Genomic DNA, 21,871 nt, shown 5'->3' on the forward strand with positions numbered 1-21,871 from the left:
GGCCACCACTGAGACAAGAAATTCTATCATTATTCCAAATAGCAGATCCATTAAAATTTAACTCTACATTTCAAAACTTTGCCAAGTGTGCAAAGTGGTAAAAGCAGCATTTTCCAGTAAAGATATGGGTAATATGATATTTGAGCCAACTACTGCAATTGTGCCTTTACTCAAATCTTCATCAATAGCTTTGCAGTTAAAAATTACTTGAATCTAGGATAAGCATGGCAAGTTTTCAAGTCTTTTGGCTGTTCACATAATCCAATTAAATTTACGGATTGTCATGGTGAGATGATCTCCTCAAACAGAACAGAGTGCGTTTTAATTAAGATTATCTTGCCTTTTTTTTAAATAATGCCTCTAAATCAATCATGACAATTAAGTACACATTTTTTTAACCTTCTGCTTTACCTTTGCTTCTTTATAATTGTACATCTTCATTGACTAAGTGAAATCTGGAGCATGTGGGCTTTGACTGTATTGGTTCTGGTACATGTGATAACATTGTTTACCCTACGCAGAATAATCCAGATTGAGCATAAATTCAAGTTTTGGGATCCAAAAAGGTTTGGCTGTGGAGGTCAATTTCGTCATGAGCTTAAATCTTGGAAACCCATTGCAGCAATAATATTCAATGAAATAACTCAGATGTCTTTAACAAAGAATGGTGGACATCAATAAGGGCAGAGGGGAGCGGGAGGAAAAGGGGGAAAGCATCTTTTAAGGCCAGGTGAAAGTAACACAATGTATCACTAAAATATCAGAGAAAGCAACAAACAAAATAGTAAACAGGCATCAGAAGAGCAGAAGCGGCATATGTGGATGTCCAGCTGGAGATTATGATTCAAGGAAGGGGAGAATGAGCCGTAGAAGGGAAAAAAAATTCTTGAAATATATTCAGTAAACCACAAAGTACCAGCAGAGATTCTAAAGAACAGATTGATTGGTGTGCAGATTGAATGCCAACGTGGACACAGTTGCACAGTGCAAATAAGTAGCTTGGCAAGCAGCACTGATGACGTCTACCCTTAAGATGACGAAGCAGCCAATTTCTGAGTAGAAGAGTGACATGGATATATGTCGGCAAAATTCCACCAAGAGAGAATCAGTCTTACCAACAGAGAAGATACAAAGAAAAAATACAAAGAAATACAGAATTCAAGGCAGCACCAAAGTTGCATACCTCCAGATTCAACCCAAAATGGCAATCTGAGGAGTCAAGTTCAGAGGCATATTGAGTTTCATCATAGAATCTACAGTGCAGAAGGAGGCTATTCAACCCATCGAGTCTGCACCAACTCTCTGATAGAGCATCTTATCCAGGCCCTTTCCCTGTAACCCCACAAATTTACCCTGCTAAACTCCCTATACATATTGGGACACTAAGGGGCAATTTAGCACGGACAATCCACCCAACCTGCACATGTGAACTGTGGGATGAATCCAGAGCACCCTGTAGAAACTCATACAGACACAGGGAGAATGTGCAAACTCCACACAATCACCCAAAACCGGAATTGAACTAGTGTCCCTGGTGCTGTGAGGCAGCAATGCTAACCACTGTGCCACCATGCTACCCATTGATATCAAGTTGAAAACATTATTCTTAAAAATGTTTAATGTCAGATAGGATTTGCAAGTTGACGTACATGCTGATTTATACATTAGATGCTGACAAACAAATGCATATTTACATTGGTTAGTGACCCAATATTTTATCGTTGGCACTTAATTATCAACAAAGCAGTGTTTATGCATATTTTAATCAGTCACTAATTTATTTTACACTGATATTTACATTCATAATCTACAGCTGTGCACCTCAATACAACAGCTGAGGTGCCCTGATATTTGCTTGAATTGGAGCAGTACACTGGTTACTAAGATGCTTTGAAGACAGTGCTGACCTATATTAAGGTTTGCAGAGCTATTTTCCTTTCTTTGCAATCCGCCAAGATCCTCACAGCTGTCAAATGAGGAATGTATTTAGCAGATGTTGTTCAATAACTATTTTAAACTTGCTCTTTTATTAAAAATGCTCAAGTCTTGTTTTTTTTTACAGTAGAAAAGGAAAAAACTGAGAGAAAATTATCTCTGAAATATGCTGAAAAATGACAGGGTAAGCAAAAGGTATTTCTCTTGAAATCCAAGGTTAAAATCAATTATAAAAGTAGAGTGCTTTGCAATTTGAGATAAGTGGGGAAAGGAGCCTAGAGAACGTGCTGATGAATGTCATCTATGTTATTTTTGAAGTTAGTTTTTTATTCTTTCGTTAGTACTAGTTACTTTAAAATGCTTTTGATAAAGTAAATCTTGAACAGACCCAATGAGTTCACTAACCACAGATGTTTGCACTTTCAAAGTTGGATGAGAAAAGCATGCATACAAGATGAAAGCGGTCTAGGACAAAAAGGTCCAAAAGTTTTTTGAGACGAGGAATCATGCACACTTTATTGCTCAAAGCTTATGGAGCTGGAAAATTGCAGCACTTTTTATGATCTGTAGTGAAATACAAATACTTCTAAGCCAATTCAAATAGATGAAATTATTCGACCCATGAATTAAGGTTACTATCTGAAAAGTCAGGACACCATTCTTCCTTTGTTTCTTGACATCGTCCTCAATTTTGGATTCTAATACAATTCCCAATTTACAATAATAAACTAAGATCAGATTCATTTGTAATTTCTACAATTTGACACAATGAAACAAATCAGGCAGGCACAAGAAGCAATTTATAGAGACAGACCAAAAAAATTTCTGAATGGCTGATCATTTATTTTGTTTGTTATTGTCTTCCCTTCCATGACCACAAGTTTATTTACTTAAAAGACAGCAGTCAAGATACTGAAGGCCTAGCAATCTATCCACTAGTTTCATGAGCCAGAAAGTTCCCAGGTTCAATTGCGCATCTCCGCGGAACCGATGGATCTCAACTAATTCAGTGGAACTATGCTGCAACCAAGAATCAACTCATTCAAGGGTCAGTTTGACATAACATTGTGGAAATGAGGGTTATTTTGCAAATGTACATCATCCCTCCCTTACAATTTTAAATATCACTCGGGTGATCATAGTCCCGTGTTCAAAAGATGGGGCACTGAGTCCCCTTAAACTAAATATAGATTCCCTGGGTGTTGCAATGACAATCCCAGAGTGTTTCCACACTTGAGTGAAGGAAGCATTGCACATGCAAAGCAACATTCATCCTAGTACAGGAGCCCAATTCTGGCCCCATACATACCCTCACCACAACTTGCCTGGGTACTTTGGTAAGAGCATAACTGAAAGTCTCCTATTTGGCAGCAGAAGGACCAGCCAGATTGCTCCTCAACTTCCAATCACAGGTTCCTTTCCACCTTTTCTGCCGCTCTAAACTGTAGGTGCTGTCTCAGGGGGAGCAACAAGAGCAGTAGGGAGGGAATCTGTAACTGGAGCAGTGAGCATGGCAGAGAAATAACATGTGATTGGAGAAGCATCCCCTCACAGATTCTGTCTCTACCAAACTTACTGCTCTTCCAATCACAACTCAGCATTACTTTCACCTCTCACCAACACTTGCACTTTCAATTGTTCAGCCCCATTTGGATTATAAAAGACCGAGATTGAGTCATATTTAGAATGGTGGAACTCCAAAATCCTAATATCAAAAATTTGTCATCTCTGGTAGATATTTGAAGTGTATTAAAAATCCTTTACCACAAATAAGAAATAAAATAATGCCCAAAGCAGTGCAAAGCAAACTCTCTGCAGTTACTGGATTCAACTATTATTTCAACTATCAGCACAGAACTAATAGTGCAGTAATATGAGGCAATGGCTTTACCAAACTATCGCTGGGATTCTCTGGCCTCTCTGTAGCATTTTTCTCAGCAGTGGGTGGTAATGCGCAGTTAGGTAGCCACTGGATTTTCTGGTCCTGCCGCTGTAAATGAGATTTGTCACTGATTCCACCCCATGTCACTGGGAAATACGTGGCAGGGGTGCGCCATCAATAGGACCACAAGATCCCACTGGTATGAAGAGCCCTGAAGATTGTGCCCTGCAAGTACTTTTCCTCAATACTCACTCGCTCAAGTAAACTCAAAACACACAAGGATCAGTAGGAAGTGATAACGAGCATTTAATGCTGGAACAAAGATCATTAGGTTTTACTAGTCTCTGCAGCATTTTCCAATGATAAGTATTCATGTTTTCTGCTTCATGTCTTTTTTTAAACACCTCTTATGGGGAACGTTTGAAGATACGCCATTCAGTAAAATAGCACAAAGGTATTCTTGAGAAGGTGAGAGCGCATGGTATCCAAGGGGCTTGTGGATCCAAAACTGGCTTGCCTGCAGAAATGATGTCGATGTGCTGGCGTTGGACTGGGGTAAACACAGTAAAAAGTCTGACAACACCAGGTTTTAGTCCAACCAATTTATTTGATAGTAAACTCACAAGCTTTTGAGATTTCCCTCTTCGTCAGGTGAATGGAGGGTTCTGGCCAGAACTCTCCATTCACCTGACGAAGAGGGAAATCTCGAAAGCTTGTGAGTTTACTATCAAATAAATCGGTTGAACTAAAACCTGGTGTTGTCAGACTTTTTGCCTGCAGCAGGCAGAGAGTGGTTGTGGATGGGTCTTTTTCTGCATGGAGGTTGGTCACCAGTGGAGTGCCCCAGGGATCTGTTCTAGGACCCTTGCTGTTTGTCATTTTCATAAATGACCTGGATGAGGAAGTGGAGGGATGGGTTCGTAAGTTCGCCGACGATACGAAGGTTGGTGGTGCTGTGGATAGTCTGGAGGGATGTCAGAAGTTGCAGCGTGACATAGATAGGATGCAAGACTGGGCGGAGAAGTGGCAGATGGACTTGAACGCGGATAAATATGTAGTGGTCCATTTTGGCAGGACCAACGGGATGCAGGAGTATCAAGGGTGGGAGTCTTAGCTAGGTTGAAGAGCAGAAGGATCTTGGGGTCCAGGTCCATAGGACTCTTAAATCGCCCTCGCAGGTGGAGGATGTGGTCAAGAAGGCGCATGGTGTACTGGCCTTCATTAGTCAAGGGACTGAGTTTAGGAATCGGGAGGTAATGCTGCAACTTTATAAGACCCTTGTCAGACCCCACTTGGGAGTACTGTGCGCAGTTCTCACTACAGGAAGGATGTGGAAGCTACTGAGAGCGTGCAGAGGACATTTACAAGGATGTTGCCTGGATTGGGAGGCATGCCTTATGAAGATAGGTTGAGGGAGCTAGGTCTCTTCTCCCTGGAGAGACGAAGGTAGAGAGGCGACCTGATAGAGGTTTATAAAATGTTGAGAGGAATAGATAGGGTGGATTCTCGGATGCTATTTCCCAGGGCTGAAATGATCGCTACGAGAGGACACAGGTTTAAGGTGCTGGGAAGCAAGTACAGAGGAGATGTTAGGGGTGAGTTTTTCACTCAGAGGGTGGTGAGTGAGTGGAATCGGCTGCTGTCGGTGGTGGTAGAGGCGAACTCGCTGGGGTCTTTTAAAAGACTTCTGGATGAGTACATGGGATCTAATGGGATTGGGATTTACAGATAGTTCTATGGCTTGGTATGTATGGATGTGATCGGCACAACTTGTGGACCGAAGGGCCTGTTTGTGCTGTAGTGTTCTAGGTATCAGAAAACCCACACTTAAAGGAAAAATATACACGTGAATTATTCCATTTAAATAAAAATTAGACAGTAACTTCAAAGCCAAAAAACAAAAATTTATGCTTTGTTTGAAAGTCTGAGTGCGCTTTAGCAATGACAACTGTAAGTATAAGAATTTATTCTTTTTTAAAAAAAGCTTGACTTAAGTGCTCGCTGTTCCGTAGCCTCTCTGATACTAGGAAAGTGGTGAGAAATCTGAACTTTTGGGTCAAAACTTCCGTTCTCACTTAATTTCTAAAGACATTAGGTCCTATTAAAGGTTGAGTTAGCACCAAAGCCCAAAACCAAGAAGTTGATGGGCAGCTCATATTCCAAACACCACAGAATAGGATCAAAGGTATTCAAGTAAATAAAAATTGGCAAATACTGATGTTAGTAAATGCTGCTAAGATTTGTTACAATTACTATAATTACACATATACAAAGCACAATTGAAATAATAGTTGCTTCAACTTTACATTTAAAAGGACGGACTTCTAATAGAAGACAACATAAGACTATCAGAAGAATTCCAGTTTCAGAATTGTAAACTTAACATCTGTCTGCATATAATGATTTGTACCATCTTTTCAGAGTTTTATTCACTTCAGAAAAATGTTCCTACTGATGGCCTAATCAATTTTTGTCAAGTGAATAAAAATCTCTCATTCTGTCAAAAATCAACAGAATTCACCCCACAGCACATGATGGTTTCATTCAGCCAATCCTATGCACATTCATTCAGGAGTTCTTACTCCTTGCAATGGTTTTGGCGATGAATTTTTGGGAGGTGGGTTTAGTGTCATGAAAGTTGTTTTTATGGGTTGATGAGCAGCACAATCGACCTTCCATGCCGATTTGATAATCATAGCACAACTAACAATAGCTGATCATCAGGCTGACTTAAACTAATTTAAAAAGGGAAAGGAATTGGTTTAGTCATGCACAATAAATTCTGTATCCCATGTAAGTAAGCCCAGAAACACAAAGCACATGCAACTTTAAATCTCGTGAGTTGTACAGAAATATTTATCTTGCTTATTTATCATACTCCAGAAGGAAAACACTGCAATCATTTGGTTTATCTAGAAACTTAAGAACTAACATTCACTACGAATCGCAGAACTCTGCTCACCTGGTAGTGACAGCAGAGTTCTGTTGCTGAAGGGCAAGTTCACGTTGTTGTAACAGAATAATTTCTCGTGAAAGATCTTCAGGGCTCCTGAAAAATAAGCAGAAAAAGAATCAAGTAAATGTGACGATATTATGCCTTTGAGAAATGTATTTATATCAATTCCTTTGCGGGTAAGGGGTGGGGGGAATATGTTTAAAATTCATCTCTGGTTTAGCTGATGCCGATCTGACTGCAAGCCAGGTAGCCCCATGCTGAGAAGGCAGAATAATTGATCCTAGATAATGGGGTGTGTGTTTTAGTCTGAGCTAATGCATTTTTGGTTTTTCCCCTGGAGTTTCAGGTTCATGTGAACGGGCAGAGCTAAGGTTACAGGGAAAAACAGTTTAGTTTTCTGTTTGATCCTGAAAGAAACAAGATATGTTTTTCTCTCACTCTCTGGTGGCTGCTGTATGAGTTTCAAAAGATAGGTGCCTCTTTGTATCTCTCTCCTGAAGTGTTAAATGGTTCTAAAAAGGAAAAGCACTTAAGCCTGTGTTTTTTGCTAACTGATTTTTGTAGAGGAGTATAAATCTATGAAGAACATTATTTAAATTGGAATTAATAGAGATAGCTTAGTGTATTTCAATTGGTAAAAGTTAAGCTAATTAATTAGTTATATTTAAATTACGTTTGTTGAATACAGTGTTTTGATAGAAGTTTCCTAGTGGATTAATTGAATCATACCTGGAATAAAACACCTCATCCTCACACTAATGCCAAAATAAAAAAAAATAGTTGGGGCCAAGTCCCCAATAATATACCTTGAGGTTCTGATCTAAAATAGATGTTTTAAAATTTTGTATATTTTCATGCATTACTCATTTAAAACTTTTTAAAAATTCACAAATAGCTTCTTCAAATCTCAACTATAGATAACAAAGGTCATTAATATAATTTTTAAAACCTGTAAACAAAGTATAAATAATTGTGATACGGTGGCATTGGCAAAACCTTGTGCTGTAATCTTAAAGGGACATTCATTAGGTGAGAAAATCAGTCACCAATTCAAGGGAGTGCTACATAACCATCATGATCCATGCATGTTATTTGCATCAGTAGCCACACTACAACATAGCAAGATTATCCTCGTTTTGGATAAAGCATTTTAATTTGGCACTACTAAAATACTAATGTCTCAAAAAGCCAGTAAGCTATTTCAATATAGCAGATCACAAGTTCAGGGAAACATAATCGGCAGGTAACTTCACATTAAAGAACACACAAAATGTTCCATTTTAGTGTTACGGTTTCCCTCAAGAAATCCTCAGGCATCATGGCATTTGCTGAGAATTTCAAGTATTCTTTTCACTTTCATTAATACAATGTGCTGCAATCCTTTCACACAGATAGTGGAAAGTCAGTCACTTCATAGGTAACAAGCACCTTCCGTAGCATACCGAAAAGGTTAATAATCACTTGTTTAAAAACCACATAAGCTGTAACTTAGTCATACAGGTAAAGCTGAGAAAAAACCACAGCAGACCCAGATAAGAGTCAAGGACCATTCAATTAAATGATGTGCAGCTACAGCTCATGCTTGTCCATTAGAACAAGGGACAATGAAAATGGGAGAGATGAAGATTGTTACACCATTGGTCAGACATATGGCAATAATTGCATGATGATATAATTAGGAAGACAGGCACAACTTGTATTTGGACAACGATACCCTTATGCAAACATGCCATAGCTTCTGCGTCAATGTGGAATCTTTGATTGGTATATGCTAATTTCTTGGAAGTGGATCTTAACTATAAATAACTGTTTAGTTCCTGAATTGAAGCTCTCCCTGGTGAACCAATATTTGGGGCATTGTGGTCAGCCCATACTGTAGCCCGCGTTAAAGCCATTGTCTGAAACTTCAAGAGCCTCTGTCTGGTTTTCAAGAGTGCGAGTGCGAAGTACATAATAGCCGAATAGCTATATTTTTCTTTCTAGCACACTGCAATTTCTAAATCTTCAATTTAACAAGTTTCTGCAGATATTATATAAGTGAGATTAGGAGAAAATGGCTTTTCTAGTGTTCATAGGAAAACCCTCTGAACATAGGAAACCTTTAAATCCAAAGCACTTCAAGGAGATTACCCAAATTAAATAATTACAACTTTTTCAGTTCAGTGAACAATCACTTGGCCTGATCTATCAACATTCTAATTTATTCAGAAAATTGTAGCCATTCTTGTTATTAACATTTATTCAGTTGAGTTGCTTTTCTGTGATACTGGTTTACATTCATTAATAGTAATAATAAAGCTTCCTAACCCTGATGATTAAATGTGTACTCCAAAAAGAAAAAATTAACAAGAGATCAAAGTATTTGCCCTGAAATGCTTGGTTTAAATGGCCAATTTGTTGGCACAATTTTGAAATGTACATACCGTAGCTTGGGAATTTGTTTAATTGTACATCTTTCAACTGAACATAGCAGACATTGAGTGAGTTCGTGCCTGCCACATATTTGCATTTAATAGCAAACCTGACTGAGTTTAACTGGGTTTGGGTATTCTCAATTTCTAACTTGCTTGTTTCAAGTTTGTCTCAGAATCTATAAAAATATAAGTAACTGTGTGTCTCCCACGTTATGGAATTTCACTTTTTAAAATGTTGCAATTATAAAGCATTTTATCATAACAAAATTTCTCAAAAAACATTTAGCATAATGCTTTTCATATGCATTAGCTTAGGGAAATGATTCTGCTCACATATGCAGTTTTTTTAACAGCTGAACACAATTGGTATGATAGCTAAGTTTTCTTCACATACACTAAAGCTACAGCTTATTTCATATCAGATACACTCAGTTATGCTTGTCAAGGATGCGGTACTTAATAAAAGATTACATGAATATAGGTGAATATAACATACTGGAAATTGAGGGGCTTAGCATCTTCAAAATGATCAATTTCTCCATTAGCATGACATCAATATGTCACACAATTGTACTTTCATATCTTAAATAACCATAAGAGTTGATCAAAAGGTTACCAAATTGAATTTTCTATCACAACAGAGTCCAATATTCATTTACATCTTTAAGATGATCCACTTATCCCAAGAAGAATGATGCAGGCTGTGATTAAAATAGAACTCTCCTTCAAGCTGCAGAAATGCTGGAAAATGACTTCTCTGCACGTTTCATCAAACCTTAGAATTCCTACAGTGCAGAGGGCAGCCATTCGGCCCACCAAGACTGCACCGGCTCCAGTCCCTTTCCCCAAACCTAGCCCCATAACCCCACACATTTACCATGGCTAATCCATCTAAAATACACATCTTAGGACACCAAGAGCAACTCAGCACTGTCAATCCACCTACCTGCACACCTTTGGACTGTGGGAGGAAACCCAGGGAGAATTGGTCAAATGTGATTTAATTAGTTCTGAGATGTGTAGGTTAGTTGGATTAGCAATGGTAGGTGTACTGGGTTACAGGGATGGTCATATTGTGGAGATGCCGGTGTTGGTCTGGGGTAAGCACAGTAAGAAGTCTAACAACACCAGGTTAAAGTCCAACAGGTTTATTAGATCCAACAGGGTATCAGACAATTCGGAAGGATAGACAGGAAGGAAAAGGAGGTGGGGTAGCTCTGTTAATTAAGGATAACATCAGGGCGGTAGCGAGAGACAATATAGGCTCTAAGGAGCAAAATGTGGAATCAATGTGGGTGGAGATAAGGAATAGTAAAGTCGCTGGTGGGTGTAGTCTATAGGCCCCCAAATAATAACTTCGAGGTGGGGCGGGCTATAAACAAACAAATAACAGATGCATGTAAAAACAGTACAGCAATAATCATGGGGGATTTTAATTTCCGCATTGATTGGTCAACTCAAGTCGGAAGCAGTGGACTTGAGGAAAAGTTCTTAGAATGCTGTTGAGCTAATTCCCTCGAACAGTTTGTTACAGAACCTATGAGGGAGTGAGCCATCTTGGATCTGGTCCTGTGTAATGAGACAGGTAAAATTAATGATCTCCTTGTGGGGGATCCGCTTGGAATCAGTGATCACAGTATGGTTGAATTTCTAATTCGGTGAAGAGTGAGAAAGTAGGGTCCCAAACCAGCGTCCTCTGCTTGAACAAGGGGGAGTACTATAGGATGAGGATAGAGTTGGCTAATGTAGACAGGGAACACAGACTAGTTGGTGGGGCAGTTGAGGAACAGTGGAGGATTTTTGACGAGATTTTTCTCAGTACTCAGCAAAAATATACTCCAGTGAAAAAGGAGGAATGTAATAAAAGGGATAACCAGCCATGGATAACTAAGGAAATAAAGGAGAGTATCAAATTAAAAACCAATGCATACAGAGTGGCCAAAATTAGTAGAGAACTAGAAGACTGGGAAAGCTTTAAAAAACAACAAAGAACTACTAAGAAAGCAATAAAAGAAAGATAGATTATGAAAGTAAACTAGCACAAAATATAAAAACTGATAGTAAAAGTTTTTACAAATATATAAAATGGAAAAGAGTGGCTAAAGTAAACGTTGGACCCCTAGAAGATGAGAAGGGAGATTTAATAATGGGAAACAATGAAATGGCCAAGGCTTTAAACAAGTTTTTTGTGTCAGTCTTCACAGTGGAGGACACAAATAACATACCGATAATTGATGGTCATGGGACTGTAGGGGGTGTCACTATTACTAATGAGGTAGTGCTAGGTAGGCTAATGGGACTAAAGGTAGACAAGTCCCCGGGTCCAGATGGCATGCATCCCAGGGTACTAAAAGAAACGGCAGAAGTAATAGCAGATGCATTGGTTGTAATTTATCAAAATTCACTGGACTCTGGCGAGGTGCCAGCTGATCAGAAAACAGCTAATGTAATGCCACTGTTTAAAAAGGGAGGTAGACAAAAGGCACGTAACTACAGGCCGGTTAGCTTAACATCCGTAGTTGGGAAAATGCTGGAATCTATCAATAAGGAAGAAATAGCAGGACACCTGGAAAAGAATGCTTCAATCAAGCAGACGCAGCATAGATTCATGAAGGGAAAGTCATGTTTGACAAATTTACTGGAATTTTATGAAGATATAACAAGCGCAGTTGACAGAAGGGAACCGGTGGATGCGGTGCATTTAGATTTCCAGAAGGCATTCGATAAGGTGCCACACAAAAGGTTGCTGCAGAAGATTAAGATACACGGAGTTGGGGGCAAAGTGTTAACGTGGATTAAGGATTGGCTATCTAACGGAAAGCAGAGAGTCAGATTAAATGGGTGCTTTTCCAGTTGGCAGTCGGTGACTAGTGGCGTGCCGCAGGGATCGGTGCTGGGGCCTCAACTGTTTACCATGTACACAGACGATCTGGAGGAGGGTTCGAGTGTAGGGCAACAAAGTTTGTGGATGACACAAAGATGAGTGGGAAAGCAAATTGCGCGGAGGACACAGAAAGTCTGCACAGAGATTTGGATAGGCTAAGTGAGCAGGCAAGGATCTGGCAGATCGAGTATAATGTTGCTCAGTGTGAGGTTATCCACTTTGGAAGGAATAATAGTAAAATGGACTATATAAAAAGTAAACATGCTACTCTGCAGAGGGACCCTGGGGGTCCTTGTGCATGAATCACAAAAACTCAGTTTGCAGGTGATCAAGAAGGCAAATGGAATGTTGGCCTTCATCACGAGAGGAATGGAGTATAAAAGCAGGGAGGTCTTGCTGCAATTGTACAAGGTACTGATGAGGCCACACCTAGAGTACTGTGTACAATTTGAGTCCCCTTATTTAAGAAAGGGTATATTAGCTTTGGAGGGGGTGCAGAAGGTTCTCCAGGTTGATTCCAGAGATGAGGGAGTTAGCTTACGAGGAGAGATTGAGTAGACTGGGCCTGTACTCATTTGAGTTTAGAAGGCTGAGGGGAGATCTTATCGAGACATAAGAAATGAAGTGGCTAGACAGGGTGTAAGCAGCGAGGTTATTTCCACTTAGAATGGAAACAAGTACTTGGGGGCACAGCCTCAAAATACGGGGGAGTCAATTTAGAACAGAGTTGAGGAGGAACTTCTTCTCCCAGAGGGTACAGAGTCTTTGGAATTCTCTGCCCATTGAAGCAGTAGAGGGTACCTCGTTAAAATAGATTTTTGACCAACAATGGAATTAAGGGTTATGGGGAGCAGGCGGGTAAGTGGAACTGAACCACTATCAGATCAGCCATGATCTTATTGAATGGCGGAGCAGGCTCGAGGGGCTAGACGGCCGACTCCTGGTCCTATTTCTTATGTTCTTATTTGGCAGCACAAGCTTTTGGAGCACTGTCCCCTCATCAGGTGAGTAAGAGTTGCGTTCACAAACAGGGAATATGTAGACACAAACTCAATTTACAAGATAACGAGTCTTTATAGATAATCAAGTCTTAAAGGTACAGACAATGTGAGTGGAGAGAGGGCCAAGCACAAGCTTTAGAAATGTGTATTGTCTCCTGCCAGGACAGTTAGTGAGATTTTGCAAGCCCCGGCAAGTGGTGGTGATAGTGTGACATGAACCCAAGATCCCGGTTGAGACCCTCCTCATGTGTGCAGAATTCAGCTATCGGTTACTGCTCAGCAATTCTGCATTGTCATGTGTCATGAAAGCTGCCTTGGAGAACGCTTACTTGAAGATCAGAGGCTGAATGCCCGTGACTGTTGAAGTGTTTCCCGACTCGAAGGGAGCACCCCTGCCTGGTGATTGTCGAGTGGTGTTTGTTCATCCGTTGTCGTAGCATCTGCATGGTCTCCCAGGTAGGAGTGCTCCCTTCCAGTCGGAGAACACTTCAGCAGTCACAGGCATTCAGCCTCTGCTCTTCAGGTAAGCGTTCTCCAAGGCAGCCTTCACGACACACAACAAAGCAGAATCGTTCAGCAGAATCTGATAGCCAAGTTCTGCACACACGAGGACAGCCTCAATCGGGATCTTGGGTTCAAGTCATACTGTATGTAACCCCCACCACTTGCCTGGGCTTGCAAAATCTCACTAACTGTCCTGGCTGGAGACAACACACACACTTCTTAAACTTGTGCTTGGCCCTCTCTCCACTCACACTGTCTGTACCTTTAAGACTTGATTACCAGTAAAGACTCACATTCCAACTATTATCTTGTAGATTGAATTTGTGTCTATGTATGCCCTGTTCATGAACACAACTTCCACTCACCTGATGAAGGGGCGGCGAAAACTTATGCTGCCAAATAAATGTATTGGACTTTAACCTGGTGTTGGGAGACTTCTTACTGTGCTTACAGGGATGGGACAAGGAAGTGAGCATGGATAAAATGTTCCTTGGAGAGTTGATACGGGATTAATGGATTGAATGGCCTCCTTCTGCACTGTAGGAAATGTACAATTCTATGACATGGGGAGAACGTGCAAATTCCACAAGATCACCCAAGGGAATTGGACCCAGGGACCTGTGAGGCAGGAGTGCGCACTATTATCGCCTTCTTCTGAACTAATGGCTTTTACTGAGGCCCCATTATTCCCCCCAGTCGGCAGTCAAATCATCATACATTTTAATGCATTACTGATAGAGTGTTGCATTGTCAGCGATGTTATTCTTCAAGTGAGACTTGGTTGGGGCTCCCGCTCAGCGATTCAGAAAATATACCCTTGCACTTTTTCCAAAGAGGATCAAGGATTTCTTCACTGGTCATTAATCTCATTGCAGTTTGTGGAATTTTAAAGGACACAAATTAGTGACTGTAACTGCTTACAAAATAATAATGAACAGGAAATTAACTTGTGAAGTACTCTGTGGAGGTCATATGTAAAAAGCACTGTGCAAATTATTTTGTATTCCTACATCGTGAATATGCTCAGACTACAGGAGACACTTTGAGCTGCAGATCCATAGCTTAGTTTTATCATTTTAATTCCAAAAGGGAACTGGATAAATACATGAAAGGAAAAATTTGCAGACTGTAGGGAAAGAGCGGAGGAGTGGGACTAATTGTACAGCACTATCAAAGAATTAACATAAGCACGAAGAGCCAAATGGTCTCCTTTTATGCTGTATAATTCTGAGCATAGCTGGGGCTCAATAGCTGGGAAACAGGAACAGAAGGTGCTACAGCACCATCTTGTGACAATAAAAACAGAAAATGCTGAAGGCAATACAGAATAGGATGAGATTTATGCTGTGGTGGTAGTGGGGGCGGTGATGAAGAGTAGACGGGAGGTACAGGTTGACAACTATACATTCCCTTTGTCTTTTTGTCTATGACATCATCATCAATCTCTCTCATCTTCACCAACCACTTGCTCTCTACCCCGCAAGATAGATAGATTTTGGAACATGTTTCATTTAAACATAGTCCTTTAAATCATTCACAAGAATTAATTTTGATGGACAAGGTTTCAGGTTCTATTAAGTTTTGGTAACAAATACAGTTCGGACACAGAACAGCATTCCTGGCAGGTAGTTCAAACAGCCTTAAATTGCATCTACATACTGAAACAGGTGTAAAGTATATTATAAGCAGATAGTTCTCTGAATTAAACTGGCCACCATCTGCTCGTAAGTCGTACCAGCTGGCTTCAATGTCAGCAGAAAATCTCTGTCTGTTCCCCCAAACCAACATTTCAGTCGCAAGAAAATGGATTACACAATCTCCTGACAGATGTAAACAAAATAAAGACATCTGAAATTTAAGGCAGGGCTTTTCAGTCAGAAAGAGGATTAAAGAAGGGTTTTGAATAAGCTATTACACCAATTAAAGCTTCATTAAAACTCAAAGGGACACAACTTATTTTTGATTTGTTACCCACATTTTACTTGCATAACACACAAGACATCTAATCAACATATCAAGACAGAAAATAATACTGTGCTCTTCCTGGTTGGAAGGAATATTTGTATATAAGAACATAAGAAATAGGAGCAGGAGTAGGCCATCTAGCCCTTCGAGCCTGCCCCGCCATTCAATAAGATCATGGCTGATCTGTCGCTGCTCAGTTCCACTTTCCCGCCCTCTCCCCATAACCCTTAATCCCCTCTCTTATCAAAAACCCATCAACCCGTGTCTTAAAAATATTTAGCGAGGCAGCCTCCACCACTTCAACGGGCAGAGAATTCCAGAGATTCACCACCCTTTAAGTGAAGAAGTTCCTCCTCAACTCCGTTCTAAACCGCCCCCCCTTTATCTTGAGGCTGTGCCCCCTAGTCCTACTGTCTTTTTTGAGCGGGAAGAGTCTCTCCACCTCTATCCTATCCATCCCATTCATCATCTTATACGTCTCAATGAGATCTCCCCTCATTCTTCTAAACTCTAACGAGTACAAGCCCAGTTTATTCAGCCTCTCCTCATAGCTCAACCCCCTCAACTCCAGTATCAGCCTAGTAAACCTCCTCTGCACTCCCTCCAAGGCCAAAATATCTTTGCGCAGGTGCGGCACCCAAATCTGCACACAGTACTCCAGCTGCGGCCTCACCAATGCCCTATACAGCTGCAGCAAGACCTCCCTACTTTTATATTCAATCCCCTTCGCTATGAAGACCAGCATCCCATTTGCCTTCCTGACCACCTGCAAGCTGGGATTTTGCGACTCATGCACAAGGACCCCGAGGTCCCTCTGCACCGTCGCCTGCTGCAGTTTTTCGCCCCGTAAGTAATAGCCCTTCCTACCAAAGTGGACCACCTCACACTTGCCAACATTAAATTCCATTTGCCATTTCCTGGCCCATTCGCCCAGCCTATCTAGATCCTTCTGCAGACTCTCCACACCCTCCGCACAATTTGCCGTTCCCCCAATCTTGGTGCCATCAGCAAATTTCAACACCCTACACTCGGTTCCCTCCTCCAGATCATCTATATAAATGGTAAAGAAATAAGACCAGATGTAGGTATATGGGCCTTTCGAACTTGCTGTTATTCGGTAGACTCATGACTGATCTTCTACATCAGCACTCGCATGGTTAAAGGAGTGGTCTGGGAAGTAGTCATTTCATTTAATCGACACAAGCAGCAGTCCTGGTAAAGAGGGTTATTTTGTTGGAATGGACTCTATTTAAACTGGATTGGGACCATTGTGCTGGTGAATCAACAAACCAAGGAAGTAATTAAAGCTCTAGGCTAATAATAGGAGGGGGAAATGTAGTGGGAAGATTCACAGGGTAAATTTGAAAGTAGCAAGGGTAACGTCAAGCCTCTCAAATAGTACAGAGTTTTGGGTAATAACAAGCAGAGTGAGTCAAGAGAAACAGTAAAGATAACCACTGTGATGTTCTAGAAAATTAGAATAAAGTCAAAGCCACGACATCATATCTGAATGCACGAAGCTTGGGAACTAAATATTCTACATATTTTAGAATATGCAAAATTGAATAGAAAGGGATGCCCTCGTTATACAGTATGGGAAAAGAATCTTAGCTCAGAAAATCAGGAAGTTAAATAAGTTTGGGTGAAGCTAAGAAACAGCAAGAGGCAAAAAATGGTGGTGGGATTTGCTTATTGGTTTCTTAACAGTGGTCGTAGTCGTGCTGGTAGATTATGCTGAATCAGCAATTTATAATGTTGGCAGAAAAGCACACTTAAAGTGCACGTCAAAAGAAAGATTTGTGGACAAGTGCACAATGCAAGCAATTTTCTTAACAATTCTTGGTGCATTATATGATGTGTTACTGAGCCATCCAAATTAGACAGATTAAGGCTCACTAATTGCACCGACTGCGGCCAGGGCAGTTGCTGAGGTGCTCCTGAGTTATGATGATTGCAGCAGATGTTAACAGAATTCCCAATCTAAATGGTCATTGAACGACTGCTCTATAGTATACCATGCACAAATCTGACAAGAACATCAGTACTGTCTGCCATCGCCTCTGGCCAAATAGCCTGAAAACATTCACCAAGTTTCAAGTATTCAAAGGCAAGCAGTCAATATATGAAATACCTGCCAATCGGGTAATCCCCTTCAATCAAAGATCCTACTATTTAATTGTTTTTTTGTATGAGATATGAATCTAGTTTAGGATGATACGAAGCACATTTAGATACTGCAAAGTGATGAAGATTAAAAACTTCATAGCAGTTGGCACCATTTGTAGTCTTCAACAGATCTCCAAGTTGTTAATCTAGTCATTTAGAGTCTAGTTTCCTTCTAGACTTGTTTCTAAAAACCGTTATTTTCTAGATGGAATTTTCTGACTGACCATCCCATTGATTTACCTTGCAGGCAGCCCATTCAAGCATTTAAGATTATGTTGCCTATGATGATCCATCCATTAATTTCAATGGATAGAAGGTAAATGGCAGTGCACGTATGATTTTCTCAAAAGCCACCTACTTGATGTGGCATCCCATTTGTGGCTCAATCTTGGTATAAAAATCAATGATTGGGTTTGCTATAGTCCCAGATTGGAAAATAAGTGAGAAAGAAATCAAAGCCAAAATGTTCAAGAGAAAGCAAGAAAGAGCAAAACAATCATGGGCACGAATAAAACAACAAATTGAAAAGAAACATGAATGAGAAAGCAAAATATTGAATGAGAAAAAAATAAACATAATGCAAGGATCAAAGAAATTGCCCAAACATTCAAATTCCAGGTTTACTTACATTAAGGATCAACATCCTTATTACCTGCAAATCAAATTCATTACTATTATACTAAAACATGCTTGGCCCTTTAACACAGCTGATAAAAATTATGTATGCAAATTCAACATGCCATTTATTGTATGAGTTTTATTTTTCCAATCACTAACTGTAGCATTACTTTCTACTCTCTTTACTGAAATGGTGCAACTATTAATTTTCACAGTCAATGTTATTACATTTTGTTTCTTCCCCTGCACTGTCACTAAATCTTAGTTTTATAATTCTATTTGCGGCGTTTCTTGTCTATGAATCATGCACTCTTTCACTTAATACCAATTGCTCGAATTGAAGAGCCCAGCAGCAACAAAAAAGGGATTTGTATGGTATTAATTCAAGTTTCTCCTGCTCTTTCAATTATAAAAGATTTACATTACTATTTGCAAAGAATATTCATTCTTATGCTCAAAGCAGATTTCATAATTAAGCATAATTAAGGACCCCACGCACCCTGGACATTCTCCTTTCCACTTCTTCTGTTGGGAAAAAGATGCAAAAGTCTGAGGTCATGTATCAATCAAGTCAAGAACAGCTTCTTCCCCGCTGCCGTAAGACTTTTAAATGGACTTACCTTGCATAAAGTTGATCTTTCTCTACACCCTAACTATGACTGTAACACTACATTCTGCACTCTCTCATTTCCTTCTCTATGAATGGTATGCTTTGTCTATATAGCACACAACAAACAATGCTTTTCACTGTAAGTTAATACATTTGACAATCATAAGTCAAATCAAAATCATAGCACATGGAAATAGGCCATCCAACCCAACTAGTTATATGGTGCTTATGCTTCACGTGAGCCTTCTCCCACTCTTCATCTCATCCTATCAGCATATCTTTATTCCTTTCTTCTTTGAATATTTCTTTAGTTTCTCCTCAATCACTCCATGTGATGGTGAGTTCCATAACCCAACTTAGGTAAAGAAGTTTCTCCAGAATTACTGATTGGATTTATTGGTGACTACAATGGGTGGCAGAGTTTTGGAACTCTTCCACAAATGGCAATTGATGCTAGGTCTGTTGTATCTTTAAATTTGAGATAGATAAATTCTTGTTAAGCAAAGTTATTAAGGGATTATGGGTGAAAAACAGGTAAATGGAATTAGACCACAGATAAGCCATGATCTTATTAAATTGCAGAACAGGTTCAATGGGCTGACAGACCTACTCCTGTTCTTATGATTTTGGACGCTCCTGGATATTTTCAGTTTAGTTAAATGAAATGTTTTTACAATTCATGCTCTTAGTAATTATAGTTTCCCCTAAGTTCAGTGTTGAGGAAAAAGATACAATATGTACCTGCAGTTTTTCTGAAGCTATGTGCATTACATTTTTATGCTGCAATTTTGCCAATTGTTTTGCTGTTATTCTGATTCATAACTATTTTTTGCTCTTAACTGTTAAGGTTGCATCTCTCAAGTAATCCCTTTGTATCCAAATGATACTCTCATTGACAAGCTATTCAATGCACGATTTAGCTGAGAATGTGGAATCAAATGAATAAGAATCATAAAAGTCTGTTCCAATAATCCAGTTTGAGTGGGATAAATTTCATAGCAGAAAGCTTAAAACACTTCATTCAATTCTTGCACTGATCCAAAATTAAAACTACTATATCATTTTAGCATGGATTATTGACACAACTTAATTATCAACAATATGTCCATGATCAAAAACCCAAATAGCTGGTTTTAAAACTGAAAACTACAAACAAATATCACCACACTGCCTTCTGAATCCATATTTTACCATTAGCAGTCAGGAAGGAAAAAGTGTTAGCTTTATCAGGCATACATGGGAGGTACAGCAAGTACATCAATTGGTAAGGGATTCCGCACCCAACAAGCTGATCTGATTGGAAATATGTAACAGAAATTAACTCTGGAGTTTGCTGAGACTACTGGTGAAATATAAAGTATATATTTCTCTATAAAGATGAAATAAGAAAATTGTGAAATATGAGCAGTAACTAGCCAAATCAAAAGTTGTCTAGAATATGCAAGTACTAAATATGCTGCATTTCTGCTTCTTGAATTATCAAAGGAGAAAACGTGCATTTCAGTATGGTAATGATAAGAGGCCCAAATAACCAACAAGGAATGGATAGAATGGCAATTGCAGATTAAATCTGTCATGATCTTGGGTAAGTCAATACTGTAAATCAATGCGCAAGAACAAATTTTTGGAAGTGCCAACTTCAGTGAGATACAAAAAGAGTTTAAATAATTTAACTGCAGGATGGTAGAAAATAAACTGAACCACTGAGAATGCTGGATAAATATATCAGCCAAGCTTTCAAAGTGGACTAAACAAACACGCTCCAACATAAATTTACACAATAATACAAAATGAAGTGAAAGCCTACAGGGTGGAAAGATAAAGGAAAAGTAGATAAATGGAAAATACAAGAACTCCAAAAAGGTAGATTAAAAACAGAAGTAAGGAGGTAAAAGAGGTGAACAGAAATGATCAACAGCAAATTGTTTTCCAATAATATTACTACGTTTATACAGAAAATACTCAAACAATTTGCAAAGTTGCAGACAAAAATAGATTCCAAGACAAGGAAGATACTAGGACGGCATGATCAGATATTCGATCAAAAGAAATAAGCTTTTAAAAAAGCACTTGGAGCTAAAGACACTGACCGAAGACAGAAAAGTGTAGGGGGGGATTTGCAGAGTGCAGCAGCCATGCACCTGAAGGCACAACCATCACTGAAGACAAAAAGGGGAGGGGATGATGCACGAGATCAGAATCAAAGGGCCATTGAGTTTAGGAAGCATGGAGACAGGAGAAATAAATAAGTGGATTAAAGAGGAGATTTGAACAACAGGACAACAATCTTAATTTTAACACATGTTAAATTGGGGGACCAATATTGGGGAGCAGTAGGAATGGGATTGGGGGAAAAACACAGCACTGGGATAGGATAAGAGCAGAGCTGAAATTTACAAAGATGAGAAGCTGACCTGAAAGCACTGGAATAGTTGAATCTGAGGTGGCAAAGGCACAGGTAAGGATTTCAGCAATTGGACTGAGGCAGAGGTAGGCAGTCATTATGATGGACAGCAGATAGAATCAAAAACTTAGTCTGGTGACAAGTGAGACAAAAGCTTGCCTTCATACGGCACTTTTAATGTATTAAAGTGACCCTAACATAATTCACAAGAGTACTGTCAATTAAAAAAAGGCAGCAGAAGGACAATTGATCAAAAGTGCGATCAAAGAGGAAGGTTTTGAGAAGCTTCTGAAAAGAAGAAAGCAAATAATGAGGCAGATGAGTTCAAGAAAGGTATTTCAGAACTTAGGATCTTGTTAGCAGAAGGCATGGCTACTAGTGGTAGACAAACTAAAATCAGGGATGCACAAGGCCAGAACTAGAATAGCATGGATATCTGAGGGTTGTAGGAATGAATAAAGTTAGCGATACGGAGCAGAAATTTGAACAAGCTTATGTTGAGAGAGGATGGAAGATGTGAGGTCGATCAGGA

At 39.6% G+C, this 21,871-nt stretch overlaps 1 protein-coding gene across 5 annotated transcripts in view; it reads right to left on the minus strand.

Moving 5' to 3' along the window:
- The window catches only part of mad1l1 (mitotic arrest deficient 1 like 1), a 924,959-nt gene that overhangs the window by 834,465 nt on the left and 68,623 nt on the right, over positions 1–21,871 (minus strand). For 4 of the 5 annotated variants that reach the window (XM_080206477.1, XM_080206475.1, XM_080206476.1 and 1 more), the window contains exon 10: positions 6,780–6,866. The exons of the other annotated variant lie outside the window; for it this stretch is intronic. In XM_080206477.1, coding sequence (XP_080062603.1) covers positions 6,780–6,866 — 87 coding nt within the window. The remainder of the gene's footprint in view (positions 1–6,779; positions 6,867–21,871) is intronic. 5 annotated transcript variants of the gene reach the window in all.

The sequence above is a fragment of the Carcharhinus amblyrhynchos genome, chromosome 18 (assembly GCF_965287045.1).
Source record: "Carcharhinus amblyrhynchos chromosome 18, sCarAmb.v2.hapA, whole genome shotgun sequence".
NCBI lineage: Eukaryota > Metazoa > Chordata > Chondrichthyes > Carcharhiniformes > Carcharhinidae > Carcharhinus > Carcharhinus amblyrhynchos.